The sequence below is a fragment of the Peromyscus eremicus genome, chromosome 5 (assembly GCF_949786415.1).
Source record: "Peromyscus eremicus chromosome 5, PerEre_H2_v1, whole genome shotgun sequence".
Lineage (NCBI taxonomy): Eukaryota > Metazoa > Chordata > Mammalia > Rodentia > Cricetidae > Peromyscus > Peromyscus eremicus.
Window position 1 is genome coordinate 115083218 of NC_081420.1, and position 23961 is coordinate 115107178.

The 23961-nt window shown below is 49.7% G+C and overlaps 1 protein-coding gene across 1 annotated transcript; it reads left to right on the top strand.

Moving 5' to 3' along the window:
• The first annotated feature begins 91 nt into the window (after positions 1-91).
• On the top strand, positions 92-23961 carry Tom1 (target of myb1 membrane trafficking protein). Its single transcript, XM_059264264.1, has 14 exons — positions 92-182; positions 3694-3772; positions 4873-5022; positions 5276-5410; positions 5504-5650; positions 8385-8501; positions 11191-11324; positions 12284-12317; positions 12657-12750; positions 14383-14503; positions 16851-16926; positions 20981-21040; positions 22969-23008; positions 23108-23961. Exons 1-14 carry the CDS (start codon positions 145-147, stop codon positions 23257-23259), a joined length of 1377 nt encoding a protein of 458 aa, XP_059120247.1. The 5' UTR covers positions 92-144; the 3' UTR covers positions 23260-23961.

Genomic DNA, 23961 nt, shown 5'->3' on the forward strand with positions numbered 1-23961 from the left:
AGACATGATCTTCTGTCTTGTCTGTTCCCTTCTCCACTATTTTGGGTCTGCCCATATAGGACTCCCCATACCTTTGTGACTCACAGTTTCTTCACAGAGAAAGCTACAGATGGCTCCCTGCAGAGCGAGGACTGGGCCCTCAACATGGAGATCTGTGACATCATCAACGAGACCGAGGAAGGGTAAGGGCCCTGAAGGGGAGGGGTATGGGAGGTGGTACAGGCTGTGACAGCCAACTATAACAGTACACAACAGCACTGATTCATACCTATGTCCCACCAGATGATCCTCCCTAGCCCTCCACTGTTGTGGTCACAAAGTCTAACCCTGCTGTGCAGTATCCTGCTCCCATGCTAAACAACAGCATGGCATTTTAAACATCTTTAGACCATAATCCAGTCTACTGCCTCCATCAGGTGGATGAAAAGCTCAGAAATGTGAAGTTCAAAGACACAGTGTGAGCCAGGTAGTGGTGACCCACGATTTTAATCCCAGCACTTGGGAGGCAGAAGCAGACAAATCTCTTGAGTTCAAGGCCAGCCAGGTCAACAGAACGAATTCCAGGATGACCAGGGCCACATAGAGAAACCTTGTCTCGAAAAAACAAAAAAACAAAGGTACAGTGTGTGGCCAACTGGCCCCTAGGTGCTGTGATACACACAGTGTCTTTGAACAGCAGCCCAGATGGCACACAGATCTTGAGCCCCTGCCTTGGTGCATCACCTCCCTGGAACAAACAAAGCCAGCTGAAGATTCACAGTGCCTTTCTGCATGCTGAGAGCTGGAGTCCTAGGACAGCCAGATTTTCTCAAAGAGCAAGAACATACTTTCTCTTCCCTAAGATTAGTAACCAGCAGGGCCACCAGGGAGTTCACAGAGGGCAGTCAGTGAAGCAGAGCAGAGCTGTAGATCAGAGTGGGTGCCTTCAGGCAACCAGGTATGGGGCCCTGGCGTTTGCTCAGAATGCTGAGCCCAGTCAAAGCACATGGTATGCGAGAGGTATTGGAGTCCTGTCTTCCTCTGCCTAATGCATGCAGGCCAACTGTGTGATGGGACCATGGACAAGTTGCATTACCTCGCCAGGACTTCTTCCTCAAAGGCAGAGATCTGTTAAATCCTGCCAAAACTCTAGCCTAAGTCCTTGAGTGGAGCAGAAAGTAGGGTGAGGTGCAGGGTGGTTAGTCGTGGCAGGCAGGGAGTGCAGCCAGATGAGGACATCCTCCCAGTCAAGTGCAGACTGAAGCAAAGGGGCAGGAGGCACGGAGTGCAGGGAAAACTGGGGGGAGACCTCCGTTGTGCTGTGTGACTCACACATCTACATCTAGATTCGTAGTGAGGGTGGGATGCAACTGGACAGATGTCAGTACCACCAGGAAAGAAGACAGGCAGACATGCTTACTGAGCCTCTGGAAAGGCCTGGCAGCTTTATGGATGGTGTGCCGTAAGTCACTGCAGTATTTTTGCAGACAGTGTTCCTGTCTCCGTGGTGAACTTGGGATGCACTGTGTTCAGAGTTTATTGGCTGTGTAGCTGTTCATTTGAGCACTTTAAATGTTCCAGACACTGCACAAGCATCGAGGAGCCAGCAGTCGGCAAGGACAGGCATGACTCTTAGCCTCACCAATCTTATTTAAACTTCCGTGTCTTTGGTGGATTCATACCATTGCCATACCCTTTATCTGTGTCATTGTGCACTGGTCCACTACCAGTGCTGTTCCCTTTTCTCCAGGCTACTCCATAAGTAGGAGTAAGTAACTTTCAAGCACTAAAATGGTCCACAGGTCAGCAACTGTGTCAGTCAGCTTTTCATAACTATAACAATGTTCTTGAGATGATTCGCTTATAAAGCAAAAATGTTTATCTCAGTCTTGATTTGGTTTGGTTTTTGTTTGTTTGTTTTTGAGACAGAATCTCACTGGCCTCAAATTCACTATGGAGCTGAAGCAGAAGTTTTTATTTTGCCTCACAGTCTTGATGTTGCACATCATGAGAAGTGTGTGATGAGCTACAACTACTCATGGCCAGGAAACAAAAGAAGAGTGACAGGGACCAGGGTTCCATGGTGTCCTTTAAAGTCACATATCTGATGATAAAAAGACCACTCAGCAGGTTCTAGCTTCCCCACCCCCCATTTATGTACCACACTTGGGATGGAACCCAGGGCCTTACACATGCCTTGCACATGCTAGACAAGCACTGCCCCTAGCCTAGGCCCCACCTCAAAGTTTCTGTAGTGTCTCAGCAGTGCTGCTGTGAGGATGAAAGCATTTTTTAAACATGTGGGTCTTTGGGGGACACTCAGGATCCAAACAATATAGCAGTGCTGACATCAAGGACTGAAGCCAGCTGCCCGTGGAACTGGCCAGGGAAAGTCAGGGAGCTGTCCGAGGTTCTCAGTACAGGTTGTTCTCACCCTTCTGGACAGGCTCCTATACCTGCCCTGGCCTCTCCACTGTAACACTGACCACCTGCACAGCTTTGCCTCCATGTGGGATCCCATCCTGGAGGCCTCTGCCTTTACTTCTGCTAAGGATCTTACCCAGGATTCCATACTGCCCCAATGTGGCCCTTAAAGGTCAGCACTGACAAGACAAGCAGAGTCAGAATAAACTTCAAAGCCTCTCTGCCTGGGCACCTGCAGTGGGCCCACTCTGCTGAAAGTCAGTGTTTAAAGGATACTGTCGGCTTGCTCTCTAGGAGCTGTCTTCTCTGCCTGGATAGGTTAGTGTTTCCAGACAGGACGCACTGGAGGGGAAAGCCCCTTGGAAGTTTCACGGATCATTAGGCCTTCCCTTGGGTTTGGAGCACAGGCAGGGTCCAACAAAAGCCTTCAGGGCAGAGCAGCTCTGGCAGTGCTAGGAAAGGGTTAGTCAGCAGGTGGGACAGAGAGGAGAGGTGACCCCAGGCTCTCTGTGGCCACCTGCTGTATGTAGGCACATCCAGGCTCCTGGCCCTCCATCTCCTCTACACTGTTGTCTCCTCTCTGTCCTTCCAAAGCAGCTTCTCCCCACCAAGCTCTCCCTGCACCTAAACCCACTCTCTCTGGCTGTCCTCCAACTTGTCCTCCCCATCCTTTATGGTTGGCTACCTCCTTGAGTGTCTTTTAGACCTACTCCATTCTCCTTCAAGACTACTTCTTCCTTCAGTTATCCCAGAATCCTTAGAAGTAGTGTATGTGCACACATGTACACATACACACATATACACGTACACACAGGTGCTTGGTTAGACTTGACTGGAAGATGGATAGTGGAACTGTCTAAAATGTGGCATTAGAACACTCTGCCTGTAGTTCATTTGTTCTTAGCATCAATACCCAGAAGGCCCTGGGAGCTGTGGGATACATGAGAAGTAGCAAATTCTGGAACTGCCCTACTTGTTGGATTCTGATACTGTCAACTAAGGAAGGCCTGGGATTCTGTATTTTTGACAAGCACTCACACCTTGCCCAACATGAGTCTGTGATGGGAGGCCCAGGGTCTATCTACCTAGTGCTTGGACTGAGAAGGCCGTGGTGGCAGCAGTATCCTGGTGTGATCAGAACCTGGCACACAGGTCAGGCACAGGGAGGAGGGAAGATCCTACCCAGCCTTCCAGCTTTGCAGAGCCTCCTGAAGTTGGGCCCTTAGCCTTCTGTGTTAGGGAAGAGGATTCTATGCCTGAGCCCATCATTCTTTTTGTCCTTTTTACCAGCCCCAAAGATGCGTTCCGAGCAGTAAAGAAGCGAATTTTGGGGAATAAGAATTTCCATGAGGTCATGTTGGCCCTCACGGTGAGTCTGTCTGTCATCCCTCCGTGATTGCTCCCATGGCTAGACCATGGTCTGCTGAAAGTTGCTTCTCCTTAGTTAGGTCCAGTGGGACTCCCATCCATGCTTGAATTTCTCCTCTGAGGACTAGGAAGAAAAGCACCATGGGGAAATTGTTTTCCCATCCATGCTGCTGGTGGAAGTAGATGACAAAGCAAGGGAGCTGGCAAGGAGTTCCTAACCTTAGTTAGGGGAGTAGACATACTGGGGCCACTTCCCTCTAAAACTGCACTCTGAAAAATGAACATAAAGCAAATGCCAGTATCTAAAAACAGCATTGGCCACAGTACTGAGCCAGGCCAACATGGGCCAAGCACCAGGCATCCATCCTGTCTTTAGGACAGCCTGGCTGGGTAGTAGGTGGGAGAACACCCTGTCCATGCCTCTACCATGTGGTGCTTAGATCCAGATGGTCCTGATCCCTGCAAAGCATAGGCAGCTCCTGCTAGGTCATGGGGAGAGAAGGTTGGTGCTTGGTCCTTGAGTCATAATGTTACCTACCAATAGGGGAAGCTCAAGTTGTCTCCGATTCCTCTTGGAGGACATCTGACACTCTAGGCCAGTGTTTCTCAACCTGTGACTCATGGCTCCTTGGGAGTGAATGAACCTTTCACAGGGGTCACATATCAGATATCCCGAGTATCAGATATTTACAATACAATTCATAAAACAGCAAAATTACAGTTATGGAGTAGCAACAAAAAAATTTTTATAGTTGAGAGTCACCACAACATGAGGAATTGTATTCAATGGTGGTAGCAGCATTAGGAAATTGAAAAACACTGCTCTAGATCATGTGATCTAAAAAGTAGGGTTATATTATAACAGGCCCTGGTCTAGCAGAAAGGGAGTCCTGTCTGTCACATCATTCTGTATGTCCCAGTGCAAGAGGAGGCAAGTCCCCAGATCTAGCACTGCTCCCATCCCCATGCCCTAGAAGATCCCTTCTGGAAGCCTCCTCTCCTCTGCTCAGCTTCCCTCTGGGGTAGAAGAGGAGCCTCACTGGAGTGGCAGCCCATTTCCTCTCCTCTGATAGAGTACTCTCTTGGCACCTTGACCTACAGGTCTTGGAAACATGTGTTAAGAACTGCGGGCACCGCTTCCATGTACTGGTGGCCAGCCAGGACTTTGTAGAGAGTGTGCTGGTGAGGACCATCCTGCCAAAGAACAATCCACCCACCATCGTGCATGACAAGGTGTTGAACCTCATCCAGGTGCGCTCTTCTCTTTGACAGGGTGGGGTGGCTTAGTGACCTCAAGGGGTTGGGGAGTGCCAGGGCTGTTGTTCCTCTGTCTGCTAGTAGACTGCTTCTGTGTGCAGCAGGACTTATCACTGTCTACTGATCCTGGTGCAGAAGGACAAGGAGGGAAGCATTTTTGTCCTCTGCCTAGGTGCCAGGGTGGGGAAGGCTCACAGAAAAGAAGGTGAGCAGTAGTTACCGGCCATGTCCCCTTGTCCCCTCTCAGTCCTGGGCTGACGCGTTCCGCAGCTCGCCTGATTTGACAGGTGTTGTTGCTGTCTACGAGGACCTGCGAAGGAAGGGCCTGGAGTTCCCCATGACTGACCTGGACATGCTGTCACCCATCCACACACCCCAGAGGGTGAGGAGAACTTTGAGTGGGGCAGGAGTTATCCTGAGGGACCTATAGTGCCCTTCCAGGAGGGCCTCACTTACCCTGTCTTTTGTCCCCTAGACTGTGTTTAACTCAGAGACACCATCCGGACAGAACTCTGTAGGCTCTGACACCAGTCAGCGAGGAGACCTGAGCCAGCATACCACCCCTCTGCCCACTCCAGCTGTTCTCCCCGGTGACTCACCCATCATGCCAACTCCTGAGCAGGTACACAGACAAGGTCCAGGGAGGCAGTGGATATCACCATCATGCCAACTCCTGAGCAGGTACACAGACAAGGTCCAGGGAGGCAGTGGATATCACCATCACACCAACTCCTGAGCAGGTACACAGACAAGGTCCAGGGAGGCAGTGGATATCACCATCATGCCAACTCCTGAGCAGGTACACAGACAAGGTCCAGGGAGGCAGTGGATATGGCCCTTAGCACTGGAAATTCCTTTGTCCTCCCAGAAGCCTACAGATGTATACTATTCTTCCTGTGTTCAGGATAAGATTTAGATAGATAAATCCATTCACTCAGGGGCTGGGGAAATGGCTCAGAGGTTAGGAGCACCGACTGCTCTTCCAGAGGTCCTGAGTTCAATTCCCAGCACCCACATGGTGGCTCACAACCATCTGTAATGAGATCTGGTGCCCTCTTCTGTGTATATAATAAATAAATAAATCTCTAATAAATAAATAAATAAATAAATAAAATAAAAAATCCCCTCAAAATCACATGGCTCATCGGAATCAGCCGAGATTCCAGTTCCAACCTGTCTGTACTAGAATGCAGTCCAGTACCTCTGTCATTTTCCAAACTCTTCCTTCCATGGAGCCCACTGTGCAGCACCACGGAGAGGAAATGGCCAGCAGGTAAGCAGTCCCTTTCACTTGGGCCACTCCACTTGTGGTAATAGGCTCACATAGAATTTCATCTGAATTGAGATTCTGGTTGAGGACACCTTAAAGGATCTATGTGCTTGCTGGGGTTGGTGACACACCTTCAATCCCAGCACTTGGGAGATAGAGGTAGATGGATCTGTGTGAGTTCATGGCTTCATAGTAAAACCCTGTCTCAGAAAGAGAAGGTGGGAGAGTAGAAGGAAGAGAGGAAGGGAGGGAGAGAGGGAAGGAGTAAGAGAGAGAAAGAGAGAAGAGAAGACAGGAGAAAGAGATGCACAAAATGAGAAAGTACATGTGTACTACACTGAGGCCTCCCACATGCCTCATGAAGAAGCTTGGAGGCCTAGCATAAGATTCTGGGGAAGTTTCCCTAGCCTGGGGCTAGCTCTAGAGAGTTACCTGCCCCAGACCAGGTGGCTATAATCTAGATCATCGGTCACTTGAGATGTGGTACTGGGCTGACTTGAGGCCTTCACAGACCTTAGCCCATCATCAGTGAAGCATACTTCACTTAGCTGCTGAGTGTGCTGGAGGTAAAGATTCACAAACATGATGCAGATGAGAAAAGCTTCATTCCAAAGAACTGTCTCCTGACCACTTGTATGCAGTGCACAGTCTCAGCCCCACAAAGAGAAACGTCCATGATATCTTATAGCAAGTTATGAAACCAAGCACCACAGCAAACATGACTAGAGAAGGTTGGCATGCTAAGCAAGTAATTAAAGCTGACAAAACTGTAAAACTACCCTCCTATCCAAAGCAATTATCTGCCTTGCTTCTGGTTTTAACTAGTTTTCCTAATGTCTGTGTATTAAGACTGATTGATTACTTTAGTGCTCTTAGAAGATTCTTGCTAAACAAAACTGAATATTTTTGTTTGATTTCATAGCCCCTTTTCCCTCTTGGGGCATGTTAAGATGTTGTAGTGTAGTGATGTAACTCCTAGGCTCCTTTGTGGTTAGGTCCCTTTGGGTTTGGATGTGGCAAATTGGTGATGAACAGCTTGTCCACTCACACCGAGAAAGTTATTAAACAAGTCATCCTGCCTGGCACTGTGGGGTATGCTGTTGGTCAACTTCAGTGGATATAGTACTTGTCTCTGCATGCCTGTTTCTTCATCCTCAAGCTCTTTAAAGGTGGCTGAGCCTACTTGTGATGGTATGTGTTCAGTGCTTGGCACTTATTAACTAGTCAGTAAATGGTAGCTGCTGTCATAATCATGAAATTAATTGTCACTCAGTCACACAATTTAGAATATACCAGTATTTCCTAAAATGTACTCTTCTAGCCACTAGACTCATGAGCTATCCCGTTATAAGGGAGTCTTGATCCACATACATTTGGGGGAGCCTTCATATGATTCTCAGCATTCAAAGTGGACACAGTGTCATGAGCATATAAAGTCCCTTGGGGTTCACAAAAGATACTACACAGTGCTCCTCACAATTTAATCTGTTTGAGGACACTGACCACCTTTATTGTTATGTGTCCCCAGGCCTGGAACCTTGACTACTGGTACAAGTACTGGATCTGAGTTTCATGTTCAAGTGGATAGCAGGCCTGGAACATTTTTTTGGATGAGCCTGGGCCCAAACATGGACCAGAGACAAGAAAGAACCCCAGTTCTCTTAATGGAGGGAAAGACATAGAGCCCACTCTGTCTTCCCAGACATAAGGGGCCTACAACTTTCCCACTCCCTTGGGAGAACTGCCACTCCCTAGAGCCTCATTAATTGCCATCTTGGCCCCAAGAGATGCTGGCACTCTTCCAACCACACTCACTGGCTTATTCCTCTCCGATTGTCACACTTCTTCCAACCTCCTCCCTGCACCTGGCTCCTGGTTTGGAGATGGCAGCGGTTGGTAGCACCCCTCTGAGGGGGCTGTGTGGTGGGATGCACCCTCTGCAGGCTCTTGAGTGCAGACCGTCCCCAGAAGTCAGGAGAGAAACTGCAGAGAAAGTGTTGGTGGGGCAGTTCTTGGGCTACACGTCTGTTCGAGCAGCACGGGCTCTAGATTCTGGCTTCTCTCCCCTTATTATGCTGCATTTCAGATTGGGAAGCTGCGTAGTGAGCTGGAGATGGTGAGTGGAAACGTGCGAGTGATGTCGGAGATGCTGACAGAGTTGGTACCCACCCAGATAGAGCCTGCAGACCTAGAACTACTACAGGTGAGCAAACAGCCTGCCTACAGGTTCAGCCCCCACCCAGGTGCCCCTGTGTGCATCTATACCCGCTTCTTCCCTGCCCACACTGCAATCTTTTAGTTTTGCTGGGAGCCCTGAGGCAACAGAAAATATTACAGAGAGGAACCTTGGATTTGCATCAGATGGGAATTCAGATCTTAATTCTGCTGCTTTCCAGCTTGAACAAAATAGACCCCCATTTTCTCCATCTGTATGGCTGCTTTGATACAAGTGGGAGATGATAATTAAATGAGATAGTACATGTGAAACGTAGTCCTACACCCAGTACTGATAGCATGAACAGCACTGCGAAAAGCTGGAAGGGCTGATTTCCACCTTTCACAGTGTTTGAGGGAGCAAGCAGAGGGACAGAGAGGTGTGAGCTTTGAGAGGAGTGAGCATCTGATCTTGGGGAGCTGAGGCAAGTGGGAAATGCTGGATTTTGCTCCCAGGTGTCATGTGATATTCACCTGATCCTGTCCCACATATGGGGTGGGGTACTGGAGTGAAGGGAGCTAGGCTGCCTTCTTCCTGTGGAGGACACTCAGGGAAGCAACCACCAAAGCTTAGGAGTCTCCAGAGTGCATGGAGGGACAAAATGTGTGTGCAGAATGCTCAGTGTGCTGTTCATGCACCGCCCTCCTACTAGCCTGGTCTTTATGTCCCTGTGACTGCTAAGAGATCCTTATACTTGGTAGGATGGGAGGATGGAGGAGGGTACACTAGGACTATCTTAGCTGAGTGGACTCTTGAATGTGAGAACTAGATGAAGAAAAGGGTTGATGAAGGGTTGTTGTTAGTTTTATTTGTCCCAGGCCACGTCCATCTGGATATGTGCAGTCTGAGATACTCAGAAGGCTGGAGCCAGCTGACAGGGTGACACAGAGTCAGTGCCTACATGATTGGTGCTCTGCATGTGTCAAGCTCAATGTAGGTACTTGATATACATTCACTCATAGCCCTGACCACACCCATTCACCAGATCAGGAAACTAAGGCAAAGAGAGGTCATGTAACATGCCTAGGGTCATGTGGCTGATAGGTAGCAAAGCTGGGATTTGTGACTTGGAGCAGCAGCTTCAAGCTGTGTTCTTCTGCTGTCCGGAGGGGCCCGTTAGGAAGCAGAGACTAATCCTCAGGTGTGCTTCATCATGGGAGGAAGAGAAGGGAGCCCAGGGATGTTGAAAGTCACCCTGAGCAGATGAAAAAAATGTAGGAGGCCTGACTTGGGAGTGGGTAGGGAACAAGGTCCACAGGAAGCCAAAGATTGGTGCAGAGCCTCATCTTTGATCACCACAAGAGAAAGTATGCTGGCATGTGGCTAGGGTCTATGGTCACGTGACAGGTACTGGGGGAAGAAGTGACCAGCCTTTCCAGTTGTCTATAAACCAAAGGAGGTTTTATCTTTTTCTTTATTTTTGAGTCAAGGTCTCATTATGCAGCCAAAGCTAGTCTTGAGTGTTCTCCATCCCCCTGCCTCAGCCACTGACTGCCAGGGTTACTAGCCTCACACCTAGCCTTTTAATATTTTTCTTTTTCCAAAGCAAATTTAACTGTGATTGAAAGCCAGTCAGTAACATGATGACTAAATGCAGTGTAGGATCCAGAAACAGAGAAAAGATGTTAGTAGAAAAAGTGATAAAACATGAACACGCAGTTTAGTCAATGCCGGTGTTGATGCCTTAATTTGGATCAATGTCTAACTGGGTGAAGACACATGGGGCCTCGGTGCCATCACTGCAGCTCTGCAATACACCTGAAAAATTGTCCCAAAACAAGTTTATCAAAAGGAAAAACAAAGTCAGTCAATGAGAATAATGAGGCAAAAACTCCAAATCAGGATATGTGGGGCAACAGAAATCACGACTTGTTCATACACCCCAGCCCCATTCTCAGGCCTGTCTTATCATCACCCTCTTTTGTTCTTCCCTTTGGTGAGCGTTTTTTGTGCATGATGTGTGTAAGAGGGAGGACGTGTGAATACCGTGGCATGCATATAGAAGTCAGAGAACAGCTGCAGAGAGTTGGTCCTCTCTTCCACTCTGTCTGAGACTGTCTCTCTTGTTTGTGCTGCTTCACCACATGTGCCAGACTAGCTGGTCCAGGAGTCTGAGGTTTGTTTGGTTTTTGTTGTTTCGGTTTTCGAGACAGGGTTTTTCTGTGTAACAGCCCTGGCTGTCCTGGAACTGGCTTTGTAGACCAGGCTGGCCTCGAACTCACAGAGATCTGCCTGCCTCTGCCTCCCAAGTGCTGGGATAAAAGGCGTGTGCCACCACGCCCAGAAAGTCTGAAGTTTTTTTTTAAGGAAGCAAACATGTTGACAGAAACGTGACTCTTCAGTCTGCATGCACTCTCATTAAACTGGCAGAATCATTAACATGGTGAGTTCCTATACTTTAAATGTTAGTGTGAAACTTCCAGAAGCTATGGATCACTTGAGGCCAGGAGCTCCAGACCAGCCTAGGCAACATAGTAAGATCCCATCTCACAATTAAAGAATGTAGTTACTCTGTAACACCCTCAGAAGTGATCTTGAAAACAGGTTTGTAGAACCCCAAAAGCTGTTCTGTGGTGCCTTGAAGACCTTCCTCCAGGACAGGCCCAGACTGAAATACCATCCATGAGGGAGAGCCTTGTCCTGTAGTGTGGCCTCAATGTCCCACTTCTCCCTGCAGGAACTGAACCGCACCTGCCGCGCCATGCAGCAGCGGGTCCTGGAGCTCATCCCACGCATCTCCAATGAGCAGCTGACCGAGGAGCTTCTCATGGTCAATGACAACCTCAACAATGTGTTTCTGCGCCATGAACGGTAGTCCTACCCCCACCCTGGGCCTGGCCTTGGCTTGTCCACAGTCATTTTCCCTGTTCAGGCACCAGCAGGCTACCAGGGGCATGTGCCTCCAGCTCCCTGCCCATCACTGAGACACCTGGGTAGTAAGGAGTCATGAAAGCAGGCAGCAAAGCTCTCTGCTTGCCTGGAAACAGGGTTTATTATCTCTCTGCCTCCCACTCTGTGTGCCTCTTTTCTGTCTTTCCCCACTTGCCCTGTGGTTTGCAATCAGTTGAGAGAGGCCTGGGCCCCTGAGACCAACAACTGGCCAGCTTCTCCTGTTCATTAGCCCAGTAGAATGTAGGACCTCCTCCTTGCCATCTTGTGTGGTAGACCCCCAATACCCTAGCATTAAGCCCCTAATTCACCAGTTTGTTCCAGTGCCAGCCACTGCTACTCCGTTTCTCAACTAAGTCATCACCTGAGCTGGCAGGCAGGTAACATTAGACCAGAAGATGAATTCAGAAGTGATGTCCTTTACACAAGACCACAACTCCAACAGAGTGCACACTAAGGTCTTCTCCATCCATCTCCTCAGCCCCTTGGTAGTCAGGGTTAGAGACAAGGGGCCACCTTGGAGAGCTACCCACACATTCCCCAAGTGTAGAGTAGGTGGATAACTGAGACAGTTGACAAAGCAGCACTCCCCTCTGCTTGCTGAGTGTCCCTTTCTTTTCTCTGTGTTCTTGTCAATTGTTTCTTGCTGACACTTACAGGGTGGCCCTATAACTGATCATATCCAACCATATCCAGTTGTTCAAGTGAAAGAAGGGTTCTGCTGGAGGTGATGGGGGCACAGTAAGGATGCACTGGATGTGTTAGGGAGGACGAGTATATCTCATCACCCTGGTAGCAACCTGTAATTTCAAAACCTCCTAGGGGTTTTCTGGGGACTGTGTCAATTTGACCTTTTGACTGGGGTCTTTTGTGTCATGTAGGTTTGAACGGTTCCGAACAGGCCAGACTGCCAAGGTAAGAGGCATGTCTTCTGGGACTAGGTCGCGCTGTATTGATAGGAAATGAGAGGGAAGTTCTCACCCTCTCCCTGAAGCCCTGCACAGGGAACTGGTGCTTTTTAGGCTCATAGAGAAGTTTCTTCTGACTTCTTATACCACTGTCCCTTTAAGGGAAATAAGGCTCTGCCACCACCAGCTGGTACCTCAGGGCCTTCCCAGTCTCCCAGGGGTATAGCCAAGCTGGAGCCCAAGTGGAGGGGGAGAATCTCCCCAGCTCCCATTCAGAGATGCCAGGGCCTGGAGGCAGAATCACTGCATCCAGAAAGGATCATCCAGGCATCTCCCTTCATCTCAGGCCTCCAGTGAAGCCGAGCCAGCCGCTGACCTGATTGACATGGGTCCTGACCCTGCAGCCACCAGCAACCTCTCATCCCAACTGGCAGGAATGAGTAAGTATGCTGAGGGCTCCAGCCAAGGGTATGTTACAATGCATGTGTAACCTCAAAGTTCTGAGGGTGCCTTCCTGTACTCCCCAGCAGTAGTTCATTGGTCCAGGTCTCACTTTGCTGGGATCCCAAGCCAAATCATGCTGCAGGGTTGGGCACTTGAGAAAAAACTTGTGAGAATGCCCTGGGAGCACCAATGCTTCCGAACCCCTTGGATCTAATAAATCCCACTGTGCTCTGACCATACCTCTGCACTGATATCCTCCCCAGGCCCCCACCTGAACAACCTGGGGCATCAGGACAGTCTGCTGCTCAGCCTCTGGAATTAGTTCCTCCTTGAAGAAAGAGTGGGAGGGAGAACAAGAGACTGCCAGAAACAAGCTTCCATCAGGGCTGAGCCAGAAGGCACTCTGTTTTGATGGTACTTGGGGGATAAAATCCAAGGCCTTGCACATGCTAGACAAGTATTCTGCCTCTGAGCTATACTCCCAGCTCATTTATTGATTTCTTTTGGTGTTTTGTTTTGAGAAGAGTAGATAGTTTAGGTTTTATTTGATTTTGGTGGCTTTTGATCATTTGTTTGTTTGTTTGCTTGTTTTTCAAAACAGGGTTTCTCTATGTAGCTTTGTCTGTCCTAGAACTCGCTCTGTAGACCAGGCTGGCCTCAAACTCACAGAGATCCGCCTGCCTCTGCCTCCTAAGTGCTGGGATTAAAGGTGTGCCACCACCGCCCAGTTTGACCCAGGTTGTTGCTAAATGTTTAGTGGCCCGTCTAGGTTAGCCTTGAACTTTCTCCATCTTCCTGCCTCAGTCCCCTGAATGCTGAGATTACAGGTGAGTGCACCTCCCTGTACTCTTGATAAATGTGAGCAGTTATCTCCCTGATCTTTTTGTTGTTATTTTTTTCCTTTGGTGTTTTGTCTTGTTTTGTGCAGTGCTGGGGATTAAGCCTAAGGCCTGAAGTATGCTAAGCAAATACTCTACCACTGAACTGTATTCCAACCCTTTAATTTTGAGAAAGAGCCTCACAAGATTCCTCAAACTGTCCTTGAATATGCTTCATTGTAACCCAGGCTAGCCTCAGTTTCTCCTGGGGCTGGGATTACAGACCTGCACCACCAGACCTGCTTCAGATTGTAATGTTACTTTAGGGTGTAATATTGACTGCTTGCTCCAAGCCAAGCCCCACTTTGAATAACTGATACTACACTTGTGAACAGTCGGATCTCATCACTGTCATGCTGACCAGCCTCTTCCACTAGTGCAGTGGTGATTCCCAACCAGACAATTATTTCATTGCTACTTTATAATTGTAATTTTGCTACAGTTATGAATCATAATATAAATATCTGATATGCGACCCCTGTGAAAGTGTTCAGCCCCTAGAGGGGTCACAACCCACAGGTTGAGAACTGCTGTTCTATGTCACAGGCAGCGGTTTTTCCTGTTCTCTAATCCTCACCACAGCCAGGAGAAGGTGATTGTACAACCACCTTAGAGATGAGTACACTCAACAGAAAGGAAGTCCAACTCCCACCACCTAACCCCTAATACTCTTCCAACAGATAGCCCTAGACCCAGATGGGACATGGAAAGAGCAGGTGGATATCTCACCTGGTCTTTCTGTCTCTGCAGACCTTGGCTCCAGCAGTGTGAGAGCTGGCCTGCAGTCTCTGGAGACCTCGGGTCGCCTGGAAGATGACTTTGACATGTTTGCTCTGACTCGGGGCAGCTCTCTGGCCGACCAACGGAAAGGGTAAGTTTCCTGTTCCATCCTGCTCTCCTGCAAACGGGGGCTCTCCATTGGTGAGAGCATCGTTCAGGATCCCTGAATCTGGATTGGAAGTGGGCATGCAGGAGAAAAGACACACAGTCCCTAAGTTCAGTCCAGCATGGCCTGGCGAGCACTGTGATCCATAGACAGAAAGGGATGAGCAGGAAAAGGATGCCAGCATCTGACCAAAACCAGAACCAAGGCTGGCCATAAGCCATGGGACAAGTGGCTAGCATTTGGCAGCACCAGTTTGGGAACCTTTGGCCATTTGTCCAAAACATTGTGTCTGGCTGGCCCACCATCTTATGTAATATGCAGCCAGTCCCAAGCCCCCAGGGGCAAGGAAGGCCCCTAGCAAAGCCTTAGGGGCTTCCAGGTCTGGACTGTCCCATAGCCACCCCTATCCCCAGAGGAGACTCTGGCTCCACTGGTGTATGTCTTTCAGTATGAGCTATCCATTTTCAGAGAGGTGCTGTCATCAGTCAGAGCCTATAATGGAGCTACTTTGCAAATGCCACTCCCTGCTTTGGCTGATCTCATGCTGGCTCCACACGTGCTTGTCAAAGGAAATAGTTTAGCTACTATTTTCTTATCCCTTTGCTTATGACCCCCTTGGCTGAGCTGTAGGCATCCATGGTTCTTACAACCAAGAAAAGTTCTAGATTAAAGAAGCCTCCTAAGTATTCCCACATGACTCCTTAGTGACCATTCCATCTTTGGAGGCACTGGCCAGAGGGAATTCCCTGTGCACACTGCAGATCCAGGTGAAATCTGACAGTCTGCAGCCAGCAGATCCATACTGAGGCGTGAACCAGGTTTGCCTTTACCCTAAGCAGTCTGGACTCCCAAGCCCAGAGGCTCTGGGACTAGCAGCTTACAATCGCCATGGAGTTAAGGATGCTGCTGAAGCTGCTATGCAGATGAAAGCTAATGAGTCTAGTGGGACCTACACTCAGGAGTGTGGCCTGTCCACATAGGCCCCAGGGTACAAAACAACTGGGCACACTGGAGAGTACCTCGTGTTGAACCGGTCTGCCAGCATGGCTGGGATACGCTGTTGCACCATCATCCCTCCATGGGGAAGGCACACATGCAGCCTGCCCTTCCGGGCAGCAGTCTTCATGTAGTGGTGTGCTTGACTGGTGGGGCAGGTAGCTCTTCAGAGGGCTCAAGGCCAGACAGGTTTAGGGAGCATTTCAGGTTCTAAGAACAGCACGTGCAGATGCTTGGAGGTAAGGTGAAAGGGCTGAGCTCTGGCCCTTCGCTGGGCACAGGTCTGAGAAAGGGAGCAGACACTGAGAGGATTACACAAAAGTTCTTCCTCATGTTGGCAATAGGGGCAACAGGGGCAGGGGAAGCGTTTCCTAGCAGATTTGTGCCTCTGAAGCTCCCTTTGGCCAGCATAGCCATTCCGCACCCTCTCAGGCCTTTGTGTTGCCTGTCCCCCTCACTACACTTGCACCCACCTCCTCTGTGCTACAGAATGCACCCACAGAGACAGGACTGGGCCCTAGCTGTGAAGTCCTTTTTCCTTTGTTCTCTTGCCTGGCTATGATAGATCCTCCCATGTAGTCACCTGGATAACCTTTTCTGCCCAGATAGTTTTCTTACCCTCCCAGCCTTCCTCCCACTCCAGAGTGACCTCTTACTCCCTGTACTTCAGTCACACCACATACTCCTTCCCTGTCTTCATCTTCCAGTAGCCAGGTGCCAGGCCCACCCCTCTCAGCCCTAGCCTTCCACCTGCCTGGCTGCCTGGCCTCCCTTTGGGGATGTGTAGAAGAGCTGTAACCAATCAGAGAGGTAGGGAGCCTTCCTGATGGTGAGCCAATGTCAGATGGGCCTCAGCAGCTTACATACTCATTTTGGCAGTAGAAGGGACTCTTCCATTCAAATGCACCCTCAAACAGAACCACAATTTATGAAATTCAGATGGGAACTGCTCAAAAAGGAACCTATGCAAATTCTCCATGGGCATAGGGTCACAATCTATTTCCTAGTCCCTCATTTCGGCCCGGAGTGGTCACAGCCATGTGTGATCTTGTTCCTGGTCTTTGGTCAAGTGCTGTTCCTAGATTCTCATGCATGATTGATGCAAATCATTATGGGGCACATATCTGAGCATAATCCTCAGTAGCAGAAAATGGAGCCCCTTCTTCCTGTCCCGGGCTTGGAGAGAAGGAGCCTCAGGTTAGGCCATCCTATGACCTGAGCCACTCCTGCCCAGGCCAGCCCAAGTCTAGCTTATCTGGTCCCCTTAATCCTCACGTTGCCTTTCAGGCCTTGTGTGGTCAGGCAGCATCTGATGCCTTGCTGCTTTGTATTTCAGGGTCAAATATGAAGCCCCCCAAACCACAGATGGCCTGGCTGGGGCCCTGGATGCCCGGCAGCAGAACACCGGAGCGGTAAGCATAGAGGTCCTGTTTTACCCAGAGTCTGCCAAAAAGAAGGGACTCTGGGCCCACTAGGAGCTCAGCATTGGCTTGGCACAACCCTTTCCCATTTGTCTTTCAGTTGGCCCTTTGTGGCTAATGTCATTATTCCCAGTTGAGAGCCAAGGAGGCACTTACCCAGCAAGGATTCAGACCCAATCCTGCCTCAGGAGCTGGTGTCCAATGTGGTCCTGGGTTCACATCCTACTTCATCAACTGCCAGCTTTGGGTCATCAAGCAAATTAACCCACTGGCCCTGTTTCATCTTCTTTTTTTTTTTTTTGTTTTTTTGTTTTTTGTTTTTGTTTTTTTTTTGTTTGTTTGTTTTTCGAGACAGGGTTTCTCTGTGTAGCTTTGCGCCTTTCCTGGGACTCACTTGGTAGTCCAGGCTGGCCTCGAACTCACAGAGATCTGCCTGGCTCTGCCTCCCGAGTGCTGGGATTAAAGGCGTGGGCCGCCACCACCACCCGGCCTGTTTCATCTTCTTTACCTGGAACTTTTAACAGCAATAGTAGTTGAGAGAAGCCTGTGAGAGAACAGCACTGTCACTAATAGCAGCATGGGCAGAGGGAATAAAATGGAGACCCTAGGGCTAGAGAGATGGCTCAGAGGTTAAGAGCACTGACTGTTCTTCCAGAGGTCCTGAGTTCAATTCCCAGCAACCACATGGTGGCTCACAACCATCTGTAATGAGATCTGGTGCCCTCTTCTGGCCTGTAGTCATACATGCTGTATACATAATAAATAAATAAATCTTAAAAAAAAAAAAAAATGGAGACCCTAGAACAATAGTCAGAATTCCCAGGCACTCTGTCTATTGTTTGTTGTAGCCTTGGTTGTCCTAGAACTCACTCTGTAGACCAGGCTGGCTTTGACCGCACAGAGATCTGCCTGCCTCTGCCTCCCGAGTGCTGGGATTAAAGGTGTGCACCACCACTGCCCAGGCTCCCAGGCACTCTTTTAAGTCCAATTAATTCCTTGACTGTGTGTTGAGGCCCAGATTGAGCATTCCGTGGCCACCCTCCTCAGTGGTAAGATCTTCAAGTATAATCTATAGTGAGCCAAGTCACCGGGAGTGTGGGGGAGCTAGAAACAGCACACCCCACTTAGGAGATAGAGGAGAGCAAGGAGGTCACAGAGGAGGAGTGTGGCAGATGGACTCTGAGGCCAAGTGGGCCTGAGAAGTGGAAGAAGAGGTCTAAGTGGTGGCTAGGACCATGGGCATTATCTTAGGTGAGGTAAAAGCCATTTGAAAGCCTTGGACACAGGAGAAGGAAACCAGAGCTCCATTAGGAGATCCTGCTCAAATGGGGCAGGATCTTGTGATTCCCAGGAACTCTCCATCTGCATTCATGTGCCTCCTATCTCCTTGCTTGGGGTCCATTTCAAGTCAGAGCACAACAGGCACAAAACACTGGGGCATGCTGGGCGGTGGTGGCACACGCCTTTAATCCCAGCACTCGGGAGGCAGAGGCAGGCGGACCTCTGTGAGTTCAAGGCCAGCCTGGTCTACAGAGCGAGATCCAGGCCAGGCACCAAAACAACACAGAGAAACACTGTCTTGGGGGGAAAAAAAAAACCCACTGGGGCAGGCTTCATGGAGTACGAGGGCCTCCATTGGGTATGACAGAGCACATCTGCACTGGGCCTTAGTGCCTCTGCATGCTTTTGAACCATCACTGTTGAGCCTGTGCTCTGTTTTGGCCCTATGCTAAATCCTCATGTTCCTCTCGTGGGAGTCACTGCACAGTCCACTCTTGCTATCACCCAGAGATGGAGGCATCTTCCCAGGAGAAATACGTCGCCAAAAGCATAACCAGTATTGTGTTTCCAGGCTCCACAGCTGCAGCCACAGTGGGAAACAAGCACAGCTCCACTCACTGACAAGCATGAGCATTCTTACTCTCTCTCCTTTTTACTTGGGCCAGCCATCTGTTGGATGCAATTTTTGAGGACCAAGCCAGCACCCACTCTCAAGGGCTTAAGTCTGACTAGAGGCAAGGCACATAATTCACTGACTACCTGGATGTGATTGCAAGATCAAAGTTCAAACTGGACCTGGTAGGCAGTGCCTTTGTCCAAGACTCAGCAGAACTGACAACTTGTGTGATGTTCATTGTTGCACCAAGGGCCAGATTCTCTCCTTCACTCCCTGGGGTGCAGCAGTGGGCTGGGCCTACTCTGTCTGTGTAGAGTGGACAGGGAGGTCAGTGCATAATGAGCTGGAGCCCCTCCACCACCCACCTGCTCTGGGGCCTAGAAAGCTTTCTCTTTGCTGTTGGTAACTATGAACCCGGTGGACAAAGCAACTTTTCTGTAACTTGGGTGCCCCTCAGAAGACCTTGGCCAGTCACCAGTCTGGCTGATAGCTTCTATTCTTCAGCTTTGAGTTTGCAGGCCACCCTTTGGGATTCCATGGGAATGGCAAGGAGTTTATTGTTGTTGTTGTTTTTGTTTTTAAGATTTATCTATTTATTATGCATATAATGTTCTGTCTGCATGTATCCCTGGAGGCCAGAAGAGGGCACCAGATCTCATTATAGATGGCTGTGAGCCACCATGTGGTTGCTGGGAATTGAACTCAGGACCCCTGGAAGAGCCCTTAACCACACTGAACCATCTTTCCAGCTCTCATTGTTGTTGTTGTTTTTTCTCTTCACATTACCCCAGTCTAGAAGCTCTGGGCTCCTACCACCCTGGTTCTCCCGTAGTGAGGCACCCTGGGTAGCTTCCTTTATCCCCTTGGCTCTGCTGCCATACCTGTGTATACACACACATACACACACAGTCACATATGTGCACATGAACATCTAGGTGGAAGAGGCTGCCAGCCCACCACTGGCCCTGAACTCAACCCTACTGCCTACCGCCCTGGTGAGGCTCTTTGCCTGAAATGAGAGAGTGGTAGTGTAAAGAACCTAATGATCAATGGTCAGACAAAGCATATGAGCAAGGACCAGGCCACAGAATTGGTACCAGGGAGCATGACCCTGAGCAGCCTCAAGAGAGAAGGGCTAAGGCTCCGATCCAAGCACTCCTTCCTCCAGCAGTCAAGGGACAGCAGTTAGCTGAGCAGGCCTGGCCTGCCAAGAGCACCTGCTGCTGGAAGGCTATCCCCCGCCTCTTCCCTGTACTAGGTGATAAGCTTGGGCCCTAAACTGGTTTGGTCAGAAACTCTAGCTCTCCTCTGTCCAAAAGTTGCCAAACAGGAACTTAGAGTTCCCAGCCCTCCTCTGTACAGGCTCTCTGCTGGACTTACCTCCTCCTAACAGCACTCTGGATGGCGGTTGTATTGTCAGGTGAGGAAGACAAATATAAGAACATTATGCAAGATGCCAGGAGTCACTCCAAAGACCATTGTAGACCATGTGTGCTCCTGACCTCCAACCAGATTGCCACTGTAGAAACTGTTAACAGAAAAAGACCCCAACCCCTGTTCCTTTTAGGAGCCATCATGTGAGAGCCCATGTGTTTGGGCCCAGAGTCAAATGTTCCCATCTAGAAAGCTGCCCCTGAGACCACCAGCCTGCCCTTTCTGGAACACTCAGACCCTCCTTCCTCTTGGATCCTACTGTTTCTGCTTCTGCCATTAACTGAATCTACCAAGGTGCCTGGAGACAGAGCCTCTCTGGCATTGCTCTGAGCACAGGTGACCAGGGTTTTCCTTGTCCTGGACCATGGCATAAAACCTCCCTCAGCTGGAACACCTCCCCACACTTCCCGTTGTCGGGACCAGATGTACATTCTCTCCATGTAGGGAATGGCTCCTATTTGCCCCTTGCCTACTCCAGCTGCTGAGAGCACAGTCCCTGCTTATTCTTCTGGATCTGTGTTCCTTCACCTACAGCCTGGCACCACTACAGAGTGGTCCTAGGCAGCTGGAACAGGTAATCCCAGGATGTGTACCCCAGCCGGAGGCAGAGGAAACTCAGGTCAGGGTGGGTGAGTGAATTTCAAGGACCATTCAGTTTCCTTCACGGCAACCAGACTACTGCCCTTCCCTGCCTCACTGCTACCTTCCTTCCAGATCCCTGCCACCCAGGCCCGCATCATGGAGGACATTGAGCAGTGGCTGTCCACAGATGTGGTAAGTTGGGGCTCACTCTTTGCCTAACAAGGAGGGATCCATTTGTCTTGTAGAGGGGCCTGGTATATAACTGGTGAAGAGAGATAAGTATTAATGTCCTCATCTGCTTCCCCAGTGTCTCCCCCAGGCAATAGCCTCCCTGTCCCAGATCACACCTCCAGTGTGAGGTCCCTACACGTGTCAGCCATCATTCGGGAGATGGCATTGGTTATAGACCAAGAGGAGTACTAAACCATGTCCCCACAATAGCCCCTGGAGACCTAAAGCCACTCAGAGGGAGGCATCATTATCACCCCATTTCATATCAAAAAGGCTGGGCTGGAGAGATGGCACAGTGGATAAGAGGATAAGACTATTCTTCCAGAGGTCCTGAGTTCAATTCCCAGCAACCACATGGTGGCTCCCAACCATCTGTAATGAGATCTGGCGCCCTCTTCTGGCATGCAGGCAGAACACTGTATTCATAATAAAATCTTTTAAAAAAAAAAAAAAAAAAAAAAAAAAAAAAAAAAAGGCTGATAACTGCAAGGGACCCAGCTCCTGGCCACCACGTTTCTAAAGGGGCATGACCAGAAGACAGAAGTCCTGAGCCTGGCATCAGGGCTTCTCCCCAGCTTCTGCCACCACCTCTGTGGACATTAAAGACCCAGTGACAGCTTGAGCACTTCCCTTCCAAAGGCTGCCATCCATAAGCAGCAAGACTTTGTTTTTACCCAAATTAGGCCAAGGACTAGGCAGGACTCAGGCCCTACTAACTAGGGCAGAAGCCTCATTCCATCCCCATGCCCCCCGTGTTCAAGTGGTTAATGGGTTATAGCTTAGCTCCAGCCATACTTGAGCACAGCTTTAGCTCAAACAGTGCCAGTGGGTGTCAGCCTTCCATCCATGGAGCTAGACAGTCCCGTCTCTAGATCCTGGAGGAAAGGAATGTGCTACTGGGCACCACACCTGGGCTTGATATTCTGTGCTTAGCTTCCAACAGCTACCAGCTTAGCCTCTGCTGCAGTTCCTTTCTTTCCTTCTTTTCTTTCTTCCTTCCTTCCTTTTCCTTCCTTCCTTTGTTTTTTGTTTTGTTTTGATTTTGTTGTTTTGTTCTTGAGACAGGGTCTCTCTATGTAGTACTGGCTGTCCTGGAACTTGCTGTGTAGACCAGGCTGGCCTTGAACTTACAGAGATCCTCCTGCCTCTGCCTCCTGAGTACTGAGATTAAAGGCATGTGCCACCATGCCCAGCCATCCTTCCTGTTTCTTTAAAAAGATTTAATTTTTTAAGATTTATTAATTTTTACGTGTATGAGTATTTTACCTGCATGTCTATATGTGCATCACATGCATACCTGGTACCTGAACAGGTCAAAAGAGAGGGCATCAGATCCCTTGGAACTAGAGTTACAATTGGTCATGAACTGCCATATCAGTACTGGCAACAAAACCCAGGTCCTCTGCAATAGCAAAAAGTACTCTTAAACACTGAGCTGTCTCTCCAGCCCTAATTTTATGTTTTAATTGTGTGTGTGTGTGTGTGTGTGTGTGTGTGTGTGTGTGTGTGTGTGTGTTCATGTGAGTGCAGTGCCCAGAGGGGCCAAAAGAGGGCATTTGAACCTGGTGTTAAAGACTGTTATGAGTTGCCTGATAGATGTGCTAGGAACTGAACTCTGGTCCTCTGTGGGAATAGTATGAGCTCTTTAACCACTAAGCCTCCAGCCTCCTTGTTTAAAGGAGAAAAAAGTCATGACTCAGAGAAACCGGAACACCTGGAGCCTGAAGCTCAGGAAGGAGTGAACCAAGGCCTGTGTCCTGACACTAGGGTCAGCTTAAGCACAACACCAGCACTGGTCCTGGTCAAGGGCCTGTCTTTGCCCACTGAGTGGGCAGGCTGTACAGCTCCCAGCAGTACTAACCTCTATCTCTTTCCCTCTGCATTCTCAGGGCAACAGTGCTGAAGAGCCCTCTGGTGTCACCAGTGAAGGTAACAGACCACCCCTTCTACCTACTCCTTCCCTGGAAGTGATAGTCCTGTCCCTGTCCCTCCCCAGCTCTAGCCTACAAGACTACTCTTTCCCATTAGAATTTGACAAATTCCTGGAAGAACGGGCCAAAGCTGCCGATCGACTACCCAACCTGGCCAGCCCTTCAGAGGGACCCCCGGGACCTTCTCCTAGCACAGCTCCTCGGAGGAAGACCCAGGAGAAGGATGATGACATGCTGTTTGCCTTATGAATGCAGGGTCTGGCACCCTGCAGCCCAGGGCCTAGCACTCTCATATCCACTGGGGCCCCTCCCTCTCTTGGTGTTAAGGCTGCTTTGGGGTGGTGTGTTAACCCCTTCTCTCCTCCTGGAGCCTGGGTGGCAGTAGGATGAACTGGGGGAACAGGTCAGCCCTCTACTGGGATCCTGACTGGTCCTGCCTCCTCCATCCTGCTACCCACTATGACTTTGCTGAGACCTGGGGCCCCAGACAAGCTGACCTGATGTGACCTGATTGACCTGGTGTGAGACTGCTTCCATGAAATTCCCCTGGTTCCTTCCCCAGGGAAGCCCATGGGAGCCCTCCAGAATCCACACTACCAGTCTAGGTATAGAGGAGACATTACCACAGCCTTGCCCATCCCTGCCCCTGCAGAGCGGGGCCCGATGAAGGCTTTGGCTGGCTGTTGGGGTGGGCTATGGTGGCCCCTGCTGAGCTGCCCACCATCCAGGTACGAAGTTGCACCCAGTGAGGCAAGACCTCACCAGTCCAGGTGTCAAGATGAGACCTCGGGGATTCTGGGTACGCAGAGCCCCCCAGTTCCTCCACTGCCTTTCCCCCATCCTTGCTCTGTTCCTCCAGCAGGGCTCCACCCACCTGAGGCTTACCTGTTGGTTGGTCCTCAGGTACAGGGAGAGATGCCTTTTGTGTCCTCAAATAAAAGTAGAAAGCCA

Coding starts and splice junctions, on each gene's coding strand:
- Tom1 (XM_059264264.1), top strand. CDS start 145: ATGGAGATCTGTGACATCATCAACGAGACCGAGGAAGG. Junction 14,504..16,850: donor CTGGCCGACCAACGGAAAGG/GTAAGTTTCCTG, acceptor TTTGTATTTCAG/GGTCAAATATGAAGCCCCCC. Junction 21,041..22,968: donor AGTGGCTGTCCACAGATGTG/GTAAGTTGGGGC, acceptor CTGCATTCTCAG/GGCAACAGTGCTGAAGAGCC.